The sequence below is a fragment of the Ochotona curzoniae genome, unplaced genomic scaffold (assembly GCF_017591425.1).
Source record: "Ochotona curzoniae isolate NIBS_2020 unplaced genomic scaffold, NIBS_Ocur_1.0 contig_908, whole genome shotgun sequence".
Classification (NCBI taxonomy): domain Eukaryota; kingdom Metazoa; phylum Chordata; class Mammalia; order Lagomorpha; family Ochotonidae; genus Ochotona; species Ochotona curzoniae.
This window is the reverse complement of record NW_024466607.1, coordinates 8,133,735-8,150,754: the sequence shown is the minus strand read 5'-3', so window position 1 is coordinate 8,150,754 and position 17,020 is coordinate 8,133,735. Positions and strand designations below refer to the sequence as shown.

The 17,020-nt window shown below is 49.7% G+C and overlaps 1 protein-coding gene across 1 annotated transcript in view; it reads left to right on the top strand.

Annotated features, from left to right (window-relative positions):
• EEFSEC (eukaryotic elongation factor, selenocysteine-tRNA specific) overlaps positions 1–17,020 on the top strand; it is a 205,900-nt gene that overhangs the window by 69,367 nt on the left and 119,513 nt on the right. The window contains exon 2 of the mRNA XM_040995304.1: positions 12,920–13,127. Coding sequence (XP_040851238.1) covers positions 12,920–13,127 — 208 coding nt within the window. The remainder of the gene's footprint in view (positions 1–12,919; positions 13,128–17,020) is intronic.

Genomic DNA, 17,020 nt, shown 5'->3' with positions numbered 1-17,020 from the left:
GCTGCCCTGGGTAAGTTGCCTTTGGGGGCACTTTGAGGATGGCCACCTGGTGGATCCAAATAGACCCCGGTTGAAGCAGAGCCCAATTTGACCACTGGCTCCTCCATAGTGCAGTGTAGGATTGCTCTAACCACTCTTCCCCGCCTTCCTCCTCTCTCCCCCCTCCCTTTTTCTCTGTCCTCTCTACCGTCCTGTTTTGTCCCCTAGTGAGGAGCACTCCCTGGGTACTGAGCTCTGCCGCCCGTCCTCCCCACCCTCCTCTCTCCCTCCCTGCCTTCCTTCCTTCCCACCTCTCTCCTCTACCCCCCTCCTCCCCTGCCCTACTCTCGCCTTGCTTCTTTCTCCACCTCCTTCCTTCCCTCTCCTCCTCCCACCCTTTTCCCCCTCCGCTTGTGAGGAGCACTCAAGGAGTGCTGAGCTCTGCTAACCCCTTCTCTCCTTCCCTCCTCCTCTCCCCTTCTCCCCACTCTCCTTCCTTCCCACCCTCATCCCCTTCCCCTAGTGAGGAGCACTCAACTGGGTAAAGAGCTCTGCTTCTAGCTTCTCTGACCCTCAGTCCTGGTCCTCGATTGGTTGTGGCCTGGCACTATGGGGGCAGGATTGAGACTCTCAGTAGCGGTGGCCCATGTTAGGAGGGATGGGGCTTCCTTGCTCATTTTCATGACAGTAATCGCAAGGACAGGAAGGTCCCCAGAGTTAGAACAAGAGTGGTCTCCCCACCTCCTCCCGCCTTGCTGAGAGCAGCGTGGGAAGACCCAGGGTGACAGCGTGTTGTGCATTCTCCCCAGCTCTTTGTCCTAAGTGCATCACAAAACTCTAGAAAAAGGTTTGTTGTGGTTTTGTCTCTATCTTCTTTGTTTTGTGAAAAATTGCACACTGGACAATGGGGAAGGCATTCCGATGTTCAGTGCTCCCCCCCCGCCCCCGCCAGCTGTGTTCTCAGCACTCCCTAATGGGGTCCGACCCTGACCCCAGGGCCTGAGGAAGGCTGGGCTGGTGCAATGACTTGGAGCAGAGGCCCAGGGAGTCCCAGGACCTGAGGTTCCTGCCTGGGCAGCTCTGCTGGGAGAGCTCCCAGCCTTCCCCGGAGGTGAGCCAGGTCACCCGGGGTGTGTGTTAGGGTCTCCAGCCCACTGGCTGTGGTGTTGGTTGAGCTGTCCAGCGTGGCTTTCTTCCCATTCCCATGCATGCACTTCTTACTGTTTTGTGTAGAAGGAGCTCTTGCATCCATATTTGGTGATTTGTGTTTCCCTCCCTTCCCCCAGTCCCTGAAGGTGCCTGCCAAAATCCTGTACAATTTGTATCATCTCCCAAACTGTTACAGTATATGAGGACAGAGGATAATTTAGTTATTTTTGAATAAAGATTCTTAGCAGAAGTAAAAAAAAAGTGTGTCAGGGTGGAGGGGGCTAGGTGGAGGGGGCTAGTTTTCATACTCACTGCATGAAATAGACAATATTTCCTGAAACAGGAGATACGAACCTCAAAGAATTTAAAATAAAACATTCATTTTATTATTTTTTTAAAGAAGGAAAACGAGGGGGAAAAAAGTAGAATAGTCAGTCTTTTTATCCTAAGTACAGATGAAATTGATTAAACCTAAAAGACTGGCCTCCGCACACCCGGTTTATTAATTGAAGAATTTCCTCTTACCCAGAATGGGAAGTTCACATTAGAATCGAGCTTGCCCTGAGTGGTGGTGACACTTGAGAACTGAACATTTTCCACAATCCTATTTTCTCTTCGGTGCTAGAGGAAATCCTAAAATGGTTAAAAAGGGGGGAGGGGGATTGAGAGGAGGGGAGAGAGAGAGAGCAGAAACCCTACATTTTAAGGAAGCCTTCTTTCATTTCCTTGTAAAGCATGAAATCAAATTATAGCTCAGGGCCCACAATTATTTTATTTCTACATTTCAAATTCCATTTTCTGCTTCTTTTCAGTGCTCTCGAACAGGAGTTGTACTGTTGTGCAAAGTCAGCTAAAAAGATTACCCCAGATAGACGATGACACAGTAGCTTAAAGAAGCAGAAAAGCAAGCGCCCAGTTCGAGAGTGCTTGTGGCCCTGGGGAGCCCCGGAGTCCGTTTCCATCTGCCCCCATCTGCCCAAAGGAAGTGTCAACGACTGTCACCCCCTTGGGCCCTGCCAGGAACTTGAAAAATTCTCCCCATGGACATGATGTGGCCGTGCCTTTGACCCTCCTGAGAGAGGGAGCTGCGAGAGGCAGCCACTCCAGTGTTCTCCGAGGGGGTTCCTTCCCTGTCTGCCAGGACCAGGAGATAGGGTGAGGTGATCCTTGGTGGAGTCGTAACCCTCTGGCTTAGTGGAGCGGGAAGGTCAAGGCTGGGGTGCTTCTTCTAGTCCCTCTACCGTCAGTGTGTTTCCATAACTCACCCCAACCCCCATTTAACAGAGTGGCAGTGAGCTCCAGGCTTCCATAGGCCACACCATCCTGGGAACATCGGACATTGACTCATGTTGCCTTGTTTTTCTGTTCTGCTTAACTGTATGGTTAATTTCTGCTAATGCTAGGTTTAATGATGCTGGGTGCATTATCCTGTAAAGTTCCTTTTAGTATAAACACAATCACGATTAAAAAATGTTTTAAAAGACATGAAATTAAATCATAGCAGAGGTGGTACTCATGGACATGGCAGAAATCATACAAGTGGCGCCTGGCCGGGAACCCTGGTTTAGTTGGAACTCCATCTGAAGACTCCAGTCTTCATCCTGTGCTCATCGAGCCTCCGTCAGCGCCCTCTCTGGGGAAGTTCCCTTGCAGATCCACCTGCGCCTCTGCATGTCTCACTTGGCGATCACGTCCTCTCTCGTTACCGCTAGGAGGGGAATCTTCGGTCTTCACCTCTGACCTGGTTCCTTAGCGTCCTTGTCCAGCAGCCTCGTGGTGGACACACAGATCTGTGTGTGAATCCCCTCCTCCCCTGCTGGCTATGTGACTGGAGTCAAGTCACTTCAGATCTCTCCAAATGGCAGCTTCGTCGCCTGTAGGGTGAAGAATGAATACTTCCTGGTGCATTGTGAAGATTAATTAGAATAATACGTCTGGTACTTCTTGCACTGTATGGCACTTGGCAAATGTGAATTCTCCTGCTTCCTTTCTCTAGCTCCCTGGCCTGTAGTCATTTCTCTTTTTATTTTCTTTGACTTTTAAACATCTTGTTTGCATAAGAGGTACAAGAATAGGGCCTGGTGCAGTGGTCTAGTGGCTAAATCCTAACCTTGCATGCGCCAGGATCCCATATCGGTGCCGGTTCTAATCCCAGCAGCCCCACTTCCCATTTAACTCCCTGCCTGAGGCCTGGGAAAACAGTAGAGGATGGTCCAAAACTTTGGGATCATGCACCCACGTGGGAGACCCGGAAGAAGCTCCTGACTCCTGGCTTCGGATTGGCTCAGCTCCAGCCATTGTGGTCACTCGGGGAGTGAATCTTCAGATGGAAGCTCTTTCTGTCTCTCCTCCTTTCTGTATATCTGACTTTCCAATAAAAATAAATAAATCTTCACAAAAGAGAGGTACAAGAACAATGCAGAGTGTCTGTCTCCCTGTTGCCTTCTGTCGTTATTTGGACTGCTTTATGCTTGCGTGTGATTTCCTGCAGCCCGACAGAGGCTGGCGGTCACCCTGTTGCACAGCCGGCGGTGGCATGAGTGCAGTCCAGTGACTGCTGCAGTCTCATTCTGGCCACTAAGCAGGTCTCACCAGGTGTCTGCCACCATCTCGGTCCTGCCTGTGGCCCTGTCATTGCTTTGTCTAACTTGCAGGGTCAACACCAGCCTCACAGGGAAAGTCTGCTGCCAGGCATGCCCACTGAGAGGGTCTGAGATGCCCGTGTGCTGCAGGTGCTGTGTCGAGGCACACTGACTCCGGTGAGAAGTTACTCCCTCTGGGAGTTAGGGTGGAGTTTCTGAAGAGCCTGGAGCTCTTCCTGTTGCACTCTCAGGGCCCTGTGATAGCAACAGCTTCTGCCTGGAATTCAGTCACAGATTTTTATTTATACTGTGTTTTTGTTTTACCCAATATTTAAAATACATTTTTTTTAATGATACAGAGTTTTACTCTACAAATAGGGGTGGGTGTTTGGCTCAGCTGTTAGATTGCTGGTTGGGGTGTCCACGTCTCATTTTGGGGTGCCTAGCTTCAGTCCTTACTGTTGCAGTTCTCAGCTGGCTTTCTGCTCATGCGCACTTGGCAGGAAGCAGAGGACAGCTTATGTACACGCGTGCTTGCTACTCACACAGGAGGCCTAATGGCATGCCTAGTCTTTGGCCTGGCCCAGCTCTGGTTATTGAAGATATTTGAAGAGTGACCCTGCCAGTAGAAGATCTCTTTTTCTTGTAATCTCTCTGTGTTCCTAGCAAATGAAAACATTAAAAAAAATTAGCAATAGATACACATGGCTCAAATTTTAAGGTACAGAAATATATATTAGTAAGTGGCTCTTCCTCTCTCCTGGTCTCTTGTTCACCTGTTTGCTTTCCAGTGTCAAATGGCTTTGAACACTTAGATTTAGACATTGTAAAGCCAGTGATTTTTAAAACACATGTGGGTTGAGCTTCCCTGATTGAAAATCTGAGATCTAGAGTGCGCAAATGTTTCAGGTGTTGGCACCTTTTGGAGTTTTGGATTAAGGATATTCAGCTGGTAAAGTCTTGGCAGACATCCCAGGTCCGAGAGCCCCTGACATCACCAGTGTTTGGGTGAGGGATGCCTAGCCTGTGCTCTGTTGTCCGGAATCTTCAGAAGGGTCACAGTGAGGAACTCTGCCTGAGCCAGAGTTTCACACGGTGAGTTCAGAGCTACTTTGTGCCTTTAAAGAGCAGTAGCATGTTCTGCTCTGTGGTCAGTCGTTTCCTCCCTACCTCCTGCCACTGGTTAGGCTGGTGTCCAGCATTTGCTGTTGATGTTTGCAGGGTGTCCATGCATGTGCCCTGTGTCAGCTGGGTGCTGCTGGCCCATGGTGTATGTGCTTGCACTTTGGATGGCTCCCCCCATGTGTTCTTCACAGAGGTGTGGCCAGGGTGTGCTCCACAGATTGGGCTGTTAGTGTCCCTGGTCAAAGGTCTTACTGAATTTTGGGGGGCGGGGTGATGTGATTTGAAGCCACATAACTGGACAATTCCTTGTCTTTTTAGACTTGTGGCCTGTGACTTAATTTCCTCATCGGTAAATGGGGGCAATGGTGCAGGGTGGTAGGAGGGCTCCAGAGTTGGTCTTTGTTAAGTTCAGTGCCTGGCAGGACCAGTACTTAGCACAGGCCAGTTTCTTTTATTATGGTTGGTATCATTTTGTAGCTTTAATTCACATCATTCTTGTTAGTCATGAGGAGGATGTCAGGCTGCATGTTGAGTTATTTGGGTTTCTATTTTTTGCTCTGTGACTGCACCTCCTCCCTCCTTCCTCAGACACCTGCTCCTCCCCTTGTCAGGGATGCTCTTCCCCGCCTGCCACTCCTGGCCTTGGAGTCTTTGCTTGGACTTCCCTCTCTCTTTCTTCTCCCAGCGGCCATCCCTGAGCCTTCTTGCTTTGTCTCTGTGACCCTAGTGAGGACTTGACTTTCTCTGTCTAGCATTGACTGCAGCTTGCGATGGCTGGCTAAGTGCCAGGCGTGTAAGGCACAGTCCTGGGTGTGGCACGTGGGTGTGCTAAGTAAATGCATTGCTCATTATTGATGGCATTTTCATTTCTTGAGTGGATTATTGCTAGTTTTATTATCCTTTGGAAAAAAATGGGGAAACTAGTCTTGTGTGTGTGTGTGTGTTTAAAGCTTCCCTCACCAATCTTTAGACCTTGTCATGTATTTTTTCCATGCAGAAATGTTTGATGTTTATGTTGTTGAATTTGTCAGTCTTTGCTTTATTTCTTCAGTATTTGCTTTATTTTTCAGCTGTGTATCTCACCTAAATATTTTTTACTTTAAAGATTATTGAAAAGATGTTGGCATGTCTTCTTCCTGTGCTCTTGGTTTTATGTCTTTCCGTAGAAACTTTAATCTGTTTGGAATTTATTTTGATGTTCCCTGTAAGGTGAAGATCCCATTTCATCTTAGTTACATGGCTGCCCATCAATCCTGTGTCCCAGTGTGGTTGTCCCCACTGGGAAATGCGGACCGTGAGGCTCTGGAGAGAGCTGGGTACCCAGGATTTTGTACCGTGAATGTACTTGCAGCCTGCTCACTGCCCTTTCTCAGCTCTGAGGGTGTTTGGCCGCAGTCTCCAGCATTTATTGGTTTTTTGGCAGATATCCAGCACCTCTATTTGTCTGCTATCTTGTCTGCGGCTGTTTGTTTTTCCCCTTGATCTCTTACACGGCCTCTTTGTTGCTTCTCCTGTTCCCCCATTGCTGACATGGCTCTCATTGTTCTCCTCCAAGGCCCCTGAGCTGGTGATGAATGTCTGCTCCCGCTCCCTCCTACAGCACCAGCCTCAGGTGGCGTGTGTGTCCTGGAGGACCCTGGCATGCCGCCTGCACACGTGGGCCACCTTGCTTTTGCCTCCGCCCGTGAAGCCTTGCCCAGCTGTACTTTGGGATGCCAGGGGGTTCCCAGAGGACTCAGGAATGCAAGAATCTGGCCAGAAGGCAGTTGGCAACAGAAAAAGCAGAAATTTTGAAGTCAGAGCCCTTGGTTCTAGCCTGGCATCTACTGTTTACTATTGTGTGTAAGCAGACCTTAGATTTTGGTTTCTGAAAATACAGTGTCTCCTCCTTATGGGACTTTGGTAAGAATCTTAGCTAACGCAGAAGTTACAACTCAAGCCCTGGTGTTCTTGGTGGTAAGAGGTGAGGCAGTAGCAAGCTGTGAGGACTAGGGCGAAACTGGGAGGGGGCAGTTGCTCCTCAGTCAGGCTGGACACTGGCCCAGCTTCGCCACATCTGCTCATCTGTAAATTTTTATGTGTCTCTCAGACTGCAAGTGTGGGCAGCACGTCCGTGTTCCCACTGCCCTGTGTAGGCCAGCCAAGGCCCATTCCAGGCCTGGTGCATCTTCAGGCTGTCACTTTCTACGTGGTGTCAAGCCATAAGCGGAGAGCTGAGCTCTGGCCCCGATCTGTCTGCAGGTTGGGTTGCTGCTGCTCCTTTGGGCTTCCTTTGGGTCAGCCCTAGATTCCTGGATTCCAGGTCAGCTCCGATCCCACCTCTGTCTTCCAAGACTGTTCCAGGAATGCTTGACATATGTTCCTCTGGGCTGTGTGGGGTGATGCACCCTTAACCTTGAGAGTGAAAAGCTGAGGACCTGCAGACTTTAGGAGACATGGCCTGCCCTGGTTGCCCAGCTTTTCTAGGCTGGGGGGTCTGTGCACTCACCGATCTGGTGGTCCCAACAGGATGTTTACAGAGGAGGCTAGCTTTGCAGATCAAATCCAACAGTAACTCTTGCCTGGCCAGTGGTGGGCGTGGTACTCCAGACCATTGGCAGGTATCCACCACCTATCCCCACGAGGGCCAGTGCTGGTACTGCTTGGGCTGCAGGCATTATGGCTGTATTTCTCCTGTGCTGCTGTTAATTCTCTTCCTCTCCTCCTTATGGTGCCCGGGGCCTCTGTGCACACATGAGTTGTAAGGGAATGAGCTGGCTGCTGCCTGAGCCCTTACTGTGCTGGGCGCTGTGATGCACATGCTAAGCCCTGTGCTGAGTGAGGTACACAAGTGCTGGGCTGGATGCCCTCTCGCAGCAGTTGGGGACCCAGGAAATCTGGAGTGATGTTGTACTTGCCTGAGGCTGCTCAGCTGGCAAGGCCAGGCACCACTCCCCACTGCCTCCCGGCCTCCGTCTCACCACAGCAGGCCCACCTTGGGCCTCAGGTGGGCTTTTCCATTGCCTCCTGCCTTTTTTTTTTTTTTAAGATTTATTTATTTATTGGAAAGTCAGATATACAGAGAGAAGGAGAGACAGAGAGGAAGATCTTCCATCCGATGATTCACTCCCCAAGTGAGCGCAACGGCCGATGCTATGCTGATCCGAAGCCAGGATCTTCTTCCGGGTTTCCCACGTGGGTGCAGGGTCCCAAAACTTTGGGCTGTTCTCAACTGCTTTCCCAGGCCACAAACATGGAGCTGGATGGGAAGTGGAGCTGCCAGGATTAGAACCGGCGCCCATATGGGATCCCAGAGCACATTCAAGGTGAGGACTTTAGCCGCCGGGCCCTAGCCGCCTGCTCTTCTTGCCAGACAGCAGCTCCCTCCATGGAGTCCCTGCTCAAGGCCCCAGTCAGAGTACTTTCCTTCTGGGCTGTTGCCCCTTTGGATACCTGGGATTTCTAAGTAGGGTGATAGACACCACAGGAGTGGAAAATAGAGGTGGAGCTGTTGGTGCCTGTTTTACAGTTGAGGTGGTGTAGCTGGTTAGGGTAGCGCTTAAGATATCCCCATCTCAGCTTTGGCTCCTGCTTCCTGTTTCCTGATTGTGGAGGAAGATAGTAAGTAATGGTTGGGAGATAGTAAGTAATGTCTCAGAGAACTGGGTCCTTGCCACCCAATGGGAGACCTGGGTAAGAGACAAAGAGGAAGATCTTCTGTCCGATGATTCACCCCCCAAGTGACCACAACGGCCAGTGCTGTTCTGATCCTAAGCCAGGAGCCAGAAACTTCCTCCAGGTCTCCCATGTGGGTGCAGGGTCTTAAGGCTTTGGGCCGTCCTCGACTGCTTTCCCAGGACACAGGCAGGGAGCTGGATGGGAAGTGGAGCTACCGGGATTAGAACCGGTACCCATATGGGATGGGATCCTGGTGCATTCAAGGCGAGGACTTTAGCTACTAGGCCACGGCCCCAGGGCCAACCTTTACTTTTAATTCTAGTTTCCCATGAACTTTTAAAAAATATTGATTTACTTATTTGAAAGTCAGAGTTATGCAGAGAGGAAGAAACAAAGAGCAAGCGATATTGTGCATTTACTGGTTCACTCTTCAAATGGCTGCAACGACCAGGGCTGTTGCAGGCTGAACCTAGGAGCCAGAACTTCTGGATCTCCACACAGGTGCAGGGGTCCAAGGACTCGGATCATCTTCTGCTTTCCTAGACATATTAGCAAGTAGCTGGATTATAAGTGGAGCAGCTGAGTCTTGAAACAGTACCCGTTTGGGATGCCAGCATTGCAGGCAGTGGACCCAGGGTAGGAAATCATTTATGTGCTGTGCCATAACACCAGCCCCTCTAAGAATATACTGTGAATATACCAGAGTAGTTGAAGTACTCTGATATCTATAGAGTATATTGAATATTTAAAGTTACCTGTTGAAAACAAATTTTTCTTTAATGTTGTTTTTTTTCTTGTAATAACTATAGCTTTTAATTTTTAAAAAACCTGTTTTTGAGATTGCTTGCAATTTGGTATTGAGTTTCTCTGAACACAGTGTTTTCCAAAAGGAAAATGACATCTCAGATAATTTCTACTTTGTTAAATGCCGACCTTTGTAAACTTTTCATTATTTTTATTTTTGAAATGGTTAAGATATATCATCTACAGAACTGGAAATTGTAATTTTTTAAAGTCCGAGCAACTTTAACCCTGCTATAATTACTCTGCAAACCTCTCCAGGGTCCTGCCGTCAGTTCAGCCAGATGAAAAGCTCCGATAGACCGGGCAGCATAGAGGACCATTTGTAAGCCTCAGTTTTTTTGTCTTGCATTTCCCACCCACTCGCTCTCTTGGTCCCTCTAGTCTCACAATGATTTCCTACCCTGGGTCCGTGGGAATCGGGAAGGACACTGTTGGATTCATTCTGTGGCAATACTAGGGATTTTGAAAAGACAGGACGGGCCAGTTGTGTCACTTCCTGCTGTCTGATCAAAAGTTTGATGGAGAAATGAGGGGAGCTTAGAGCTGCTGTCAGGCAGCAGGCCCTTGCCGGGCACTGACCCCAGTTCCCAGCAGGGCCCTGCTTCTCAGTGTGGCCAGTCAGGCTGCCATGACCTCTGGTCGCCTCAGAAGTCCCGGGTGCTGGCTGTGCCACAGAGCTGTGTGCCTCCTGGAACAAAGGCGGCTTGTGGGTAAAATCCCCACCGGCTCCTGGGTGTGTGGGTTCTGTCCACACTTAGCTTCCTGGGTCCTCTGGTCAGTTTCATTTCCCATCCCCACCACCCTGACAGGCATGAGAGGCAAGAGGCCCTGGCATGTGAGGCCTTCCCTTGTAGCTAGCAGGCCAAGACGAGGCACTCCTGGAGAGTGTATATACCGATAGGAAATTGAATCTTGGAGAAAAGGAACAGGCTCCTGGTAAATAAAGCGGATGAGGCAGGGAGGGCTGACATTGGCTCAGCTCAGTCCAACAGAGATTTATTAAGCTGGGCCCTGTGCTTTGAATACAGATTGCAAAGCCAGGGTTGATTCTGAACGCGCAGAGTGGATGGGGATGGGAGAGAGAGACACTGGCAGGGGGAGAGAGCAGCTAAAACAGGTGTTCCAGGTGGGGCAGGAACCAGGGTAGAGCAAGAAGCGGTGTACATTAATTCTCAGGTGGGAAGAGGAGAGAAGGGACAAAGTTGGTGCACAGTGGGAAGGACAGGACAGAGTGGGTAGTGTACTGGTTAAGAACCTGGGCACTGGAGCACAGATCTCTTCCCTGGTGCTTACTTGCTGTTTAACCACAGGCCAGCACCGCATGTCTCCAAAGTTGAGTTGCCCATCTGCCGATGAGGGGCTAAGCAGCTGGCTCTAGAAGGCAGCTGGCTGCCTGGCCCCTCAGGAAAGGTTCTGCAGGAGCCCATGAGCTCACCGAGGCTCCAGCGTCTCACCAGAAATGGAGGCCCACTGCACTGGGTGCTGAGATTCTTGGATGTCAGTGTGGCCCTCAAGTCTTTGTAGAGACTGACACATGGCCTGGGACCCCCCAATGAACCTGCAGGCTTCATCCCTTCCTGTCCCAAGAGTCCACCTCAGCTCAGCCCTGTGACCTGTTCCCAGGGCTGCTGAGGGCTGGGAAGCCCAGGAAGATGGTTGGTCGCACCTTGGTGGTGGGGGTGCACGAGTGCCACAGTGTCCTGGGACAAGGGCACAGCAATGCACTCAGCACAAATGCGAACCAGTGTCCAGTTAAAAAGGATCATGGTCAGGGGTTGGTTTTATTCAGAGGCCTTGGCAGAAGAACAGCATGGCCTGGGCAGGTCCTTGTTTGCTTGGCTATTTATTTCTGCTTTTACAATGATCATTGTTCGATGGCAAAGTGGATTCCACACAGCCCTGTTTGAAGTGAACAGAACAAAGTGCAGGGGAGAATTCTTTTCCTATCCCACCCTTGTCTGTTCCTATCAGAAAACAAAGGTGTTAGGTTTTTTTTTTTTTCTTTCCCTTCAGAGAGATTGTGTAAACGGAGAGGCAGATACAGACACACACATGGACACACGCATGCCCTTGCTGCTTCCCTGTGTGTAGCCCCCCGCAGTGTTGAGCTCCTGGCCCGTGCCTTCACTTGACCTGGAGATGATTCTGTGATGGTACTAAGGGACTGCTTCATTCTTCTTAACGGATACAAGGTGTTGTTTAGCAACCTTTATGTACTTTCTAGTAAAAATGCACAGGGACGTTTCAGACATCTCCAACTATGGCTGTTTCCAAGTTGGACTTCATGGAGGTCTTCCAGGTTAACATCCCCTCCCTCAGCAGTGTTTCAGTGAGTTTTGAGTTTGAAGAAAGTTCCTTTTCAGGAGGTTAATGGAAGGTGGGTTATAATAGACCAAGTTGGAGGTGAAGCAGCCAGTTGGGGAACTCCTGAGCATGGTATGGCTATGGGGACTGGGGCTGGGACAGAGATGGCTTCCAAAGCAAGGCAATGATGCTGTAGATAGGAGAGGGAGTCTGTCAGAGCCCTGGATTCCAGCACCCTTGGGTACCGGTTGATGTGGGGTCTGGAGCAGGTGAACCTGCCCCTGAGTCCCGCTTTCTGCATCTGAGAGCAGCAGAGCTGATGGAGTGAGAGAGGGCCCTGCTCACTGTGCCTACGGACACCACAGGCCCCTTCCCCGTCCCTGTGCCCAGCATGGGCTGTGTTGTCCTCTGCCTTTCCAACACTGTCATTTGGATCTGGAAAAATCCTCATGGACACTCTCACACTCTTCTAATATGTTCACCAAATATAATCACCATTCATTTCAGAGCAGAAAATACTTTAATTTTCTGCCTTCTAGAGAAGCACACTATTTTTGTTTGTTTGAAATGAATGCTTCTCCTTAACAAAGGACATGGTCACTTTGGCTTCTGGTTGTGCCCCTTCCTTGATGTCTCCACCATCTGTGCACCTGCTGTTTGGCTCTGGTGCCCTCTGTGCAGGTGGTGCTTGCAGCCAGGTCCACACATGCGTGTCCAGAGATCCAGCTGAATGGTTACGCAGCGGAGCTGTGCACATTGCCCCTTGTCTCCCAGAAGGAATGAGGGCCTCCTGAGCAGGAAGGACAGGCGAAGGAAGAGAGTGGAGCACCAGTCTGGTATGACATGCTCCCAACTGAACCACATGGTGTTGTAAGAAGACACTGCTCACTCCAGCTCCTCTTCTTTTCCCATCTCTCTCCTCTTCCTTTGCCCTCATCTCAGGATATTCCAGGCGCAGCACAAAATGTGAGTTTTTTCCTGCCGAGATTTTTCTCCCCATTGTCTGTTGGAGCGACAGTGAGGGGATTGGCTTTTTCATCTCAGCCCTGTTGCGGGTGACAGCTGCACAGCCTTTTGGCCAAGCTCTGTGTTTTGTGGGCCTCATAGCCTTGTCTCCTGGTGGTTCTAAGGTGTGGGTGAGCTCCTGCAGCTCTGGGCACCCTGCATGGGCAGGGCTGGAGCCTGCAAGGGTGTGGTTGCCATGCATCCCGTGCCGCCCACTCTGAGCAATGTGCTTTCCCCGACCTGGGGTCTTGGGTGACTTTCTGCAGGGTTCACTGCCCTCTTCCCCTTTCTGACTGTGTGTTCTCTCCTCCCAGGGGCCCAAATCATTGATCTGATGATGCTGGTCATCGATGTGACCAAGGGGATGCAGACGCAGTCAGCAGAATGCCTGGTGATTGGTCAGATTGCCTGCCAGAAGCTGGTCGTGGTTCTCAACAAGATCGACCTCTTAGCCGAGGAGAAGAGACAGGCAGCAATAGACAGGATGACCAAGAAGATGCAGAAGACCCTGGAGAACACCAAGTGGGTCTGCTAGCCGAGGGACGGGGTGGGAGGGACAGGTCAGGGGATCACAGGGATGGGGAAGGACGGGAGGATGGATGCTCACAATCCAGTGGGAGGCCCTGGGGCTTCACTTCCCTGACCTGGGTGGGCTGGCAGCCTCCTGCCCAGGGAGTCTTATCTCCCCTGATGCTCACTCCCATCACAGTTGTATTATGTGAAGTAAAGGCTGAAGTGCTGTTAAAAGAGGCCAAAAATACAGAAGAAAAAGGAAGGCCCAAACCAGTTTTTAGCTAATTTTCTAGCATGGGCAGTTAGGGATGGAGGGAGCTTTTCTTGGCTTGGCGGCCTCTGCCTTGTTACTTCTCTGTAGTGGGTGAATCTTCGTCCCTGGGGTGGAGGTGAGGCACTGGGGCATGTGTGTGGCAGCCCCCAGAAAGGGCAGGGAGCTCAGGGGCTATGTCTGGGGGGCTCAGGCCCTTTCCACTGCATTCTCCCTCGGAGATTAGTCCTGCCCATGCATATTGAGGAGGCCTTAGTTGGAAGGGGGAGGAATTGTGTTCCCATGTGTTCTGCCTCTCCACAACACAGTTGTCAAAGGGGAAATGTGTGTCATGGAGGCTGGAGAGATGGCATCAGGGGCTGATGGAGCCCTGGTGCCGCTGGAGGCCAGATGGCAGAGTAGCATGTCACAATGGACCTCTGTAGGCTACAGTTTCTTCTGTCTTAAGGGAAGTAGGTCAGTAGTGAACTGCGCAGGGCAGCTACTGAGCAAGGCCTCCAGTGAGGAGATCACTGGCTGCAGGTAGAAGGTTGGCTTGGCGGACAGGCACCCAGGAGACAGCAAGAAGGGGTAGGGGAGAAGGAAAGAGGAGAGAGGGGAGAAGAGGGAGGCGGAGATTGCGCTGTAGTGGTTCCCCAGGAAGTGAAGGTGTGATTTGAGGCAGTGCAGGAGGAAGGGGTGACTGGCATTACAGTCAGGGAGCTGGAGGCAGAAGGGGAGAGGTGTCGCTGGGCGGGAGGGGCAGCGGGAGGCAGGAGGGGTCTCTGGGACCGAGAGGAACCTAGTAGGGAATGACTAATTCTAATGCGGTCACGAAAACCGGAGTGTCCTTGTTGAGCACACAGTGTTGGCAAACCTCATTGTTTTTATCAATTTCTCCCTTCCTCTCTGGGCCTGTCCCTTTTGATCAATACTAAATAGCGGTCACTGGGAGACAGGGCTGCTTCCTCTTGGCTGTGCAGCCGAGACAATATCCTGCTCCCGCCACCTCTCCTTCCCCTGCCTGTGGAGGGCAAGCGAGTGGAGAGTGTTTTTGTTTCCCTGTCATAAAGATTGATATGCCTTCCCATTTATGATTTTTTTTTTCAGATCCAACACCTGCAGCTCTCCCTCAGAATTCTCAAGTTGGTTAAATTAAAGCTCCAGTCCTGTGAATGGGCCAAATATGTCATAAAAGATTTCTTCGCACAGCCTTTTGTTAGCAAAATTCATCAATCCGATAAAATCGACACATTTAGATAAGTGTTGCATAAGAATTCAGACTTTGTTATTCCCAACGGAAGTGGATATGAGACTGTAAAAAGGCAGATAAAAAATTATATCTTCTTTTTAGTGAGTTATTTGATCTTGCCGTTTTATTTACTTGTCAGGAAGGGGAGAACAGGTCTTTTGGGCGCCTGCTTATAAACCCAGTGTCCATGCCAGTGTCACTTACTATACAGACTGGGCCTTTGGGGGAGAGCTCAGGGGACTGTTGAGGGTAAATTCTTGCTAACAATTTTGATTAATTTAAGAAAAAAAATCTCACTTGGATGTTTAACCTCCTTTAATTTGTTGATTGGAGTCGAGTTAGGAACTTTATTACACTTCCAGAGGAAATTGTTCCCCCAGAGGGGCCTCGGCAGTCCCTACCCTGTCTGTCCAGCACCCAGAGGACTGGCAGGAAAGCACTGGCCCTTGGAAGCTTTGCTCAGCAGACCTCTAGCCAGCCCAAACTGGATCAGCTGGAAAGAGGACGTTAGTTTTGCTATGCAGCAAAGAACTTTTAAAAAAACTTTTTGTTTTGTTTTGTTCAACTTGAAAGAGTCGTACACAGAGAGAGGAAGAGATCTTCCATCCACTGGTTCACTCCCCAAGTGGCCGTAATGGCCAGGGCTGACCTGATGAGGAGCCAGGAGCTTATTCCTGATCTCCCACATGGGTGCAGGGTCCCAAGGACTTGAACCATCCTCAGCTGCTTTCCCAGGCCACAAGCAGGGAGCTGGATCAGGAAGTGGAGCAGCTGAGAGTAGAACTAGTGCCATATGAGATGACAATGCCATGGGCTGAGGATTAGTGTGCCAAGCTACCTCACCATCTTACTTCCTTTTGTGAGGAGCCCTTGTTAAGTAAATCCTTCCTCAATGCTTGTTCAAATGCGAAGAACATTCCACTAGAAGGGTAGAATTTGAACTGGTGAACCATGTACATCATGAGATCTGAAAAGGGTTTAAAACTTCCTTTATTTCTATCCAAAGCCTAGTTAACAAAAATGTGGAAAAGAGAGAATAGTACTTAAAATGAAACAGAAACCACCCAAAGGTCTTTCTTCTTTTTAAAGATTTCCTGATTTGAAAGGCAGAGTGATGGAGAAAAAGAGAAGTTAGGGAGAAAAGTGAATCTATAGATTCACTCCCCAAATACCTGCAGCCCCCGGGGTGGAGGCAGGGCTGGCGCCGCAAGCCGGGAACTCCATCCTGATCTCCCATATGGGAGGCAGGGTGTTGTGCAGGGGCCATGCCATCATGCACTGCCTCCCAGGAGTACTAGTAGGGAGCTGCATCAGAAGCAGAGAGCCCAGGACTCACGGCAGACACTCTGATAATAAGATATGGCTGTGCCAAGTCATGATGTAACCCCTAATGCCACGTTGCCTGCCAGCCTCCATGCTGTTTCCCCCAACCCCTCCACAAGATTTCTTTTCTCACAATAACAGCTGCCAGAGTCTTGAGTGTTTTGTTTCTTTTTATTTTGTGTAGTATTGCTCACACATTTTGTTTTTGCAGTTAAATAGATATAGTATTTACCATTTTAACCACCTAAAAGTATACAGTTCTGTCCCGTTAAATAGTCAAAATGCCAGGTACCTGTTCTCCCTGTACTCGAAGAATTTTCATGGTAGTTTGCACTCAACTTTTAAAGAATTGTGAATCTGTTCATCACAGTACCACTTTAAATTGTTAAGTGCTTGAAGATTCCAGTTTTTCCACAGTCCCACCAACACTTGTTACTTTCCCACAGCCATCCTGGTAGATATAAAGTAGCGTCTCATTGTGGATTTGATTTGTGTTTCTCTAATGACTAATGATGCTGGACCATCTTTTCATGTGATTGTTGGCCATTCGTTTGGCAAAATATTTATTGAAAACTTTTGCTCCTTTTAAAATATATTTAAATTCAGTTTATATTTTAACCATTAATTTTAAGTGATCTTTACAGAGGTGAGGGGATGGAGATTGCAGACCCCTTTGGCCCTCTGGTAGGAATGGAGAGGGCCAGAAAGGGAAGGAGGAGTGAGGGAGATGTCTGTGGCAGAGGAGTGGGGAAGGTTACACCTCTCCTTGTTGCCCAACTACATTGTTGGCAGTAACAGAGATGGTTCATTGGTGCCACCACTTCAGGGCCCTTGGAGTCCGGGAGAATGTCCTGGGTGTTACTTGAGTGGTCATCGTATTAGAGGGGGCTCTTCTTTGTTCCCTCTGAACACGTGGAAGACCTGTTAATTGTCCATGTCTGCTTCCGTGTCCACAGGCCTAGGTGCTTTCCAGAGAACTTGCCTGAAGTGTTGTGCCACGTGCTCTCCTTCCAATTCTTTGAGGAGATGCTTGAGGTCTTCTTTTGGAAGAAGGTCTTGTTATCGCTTTTCTCCTTT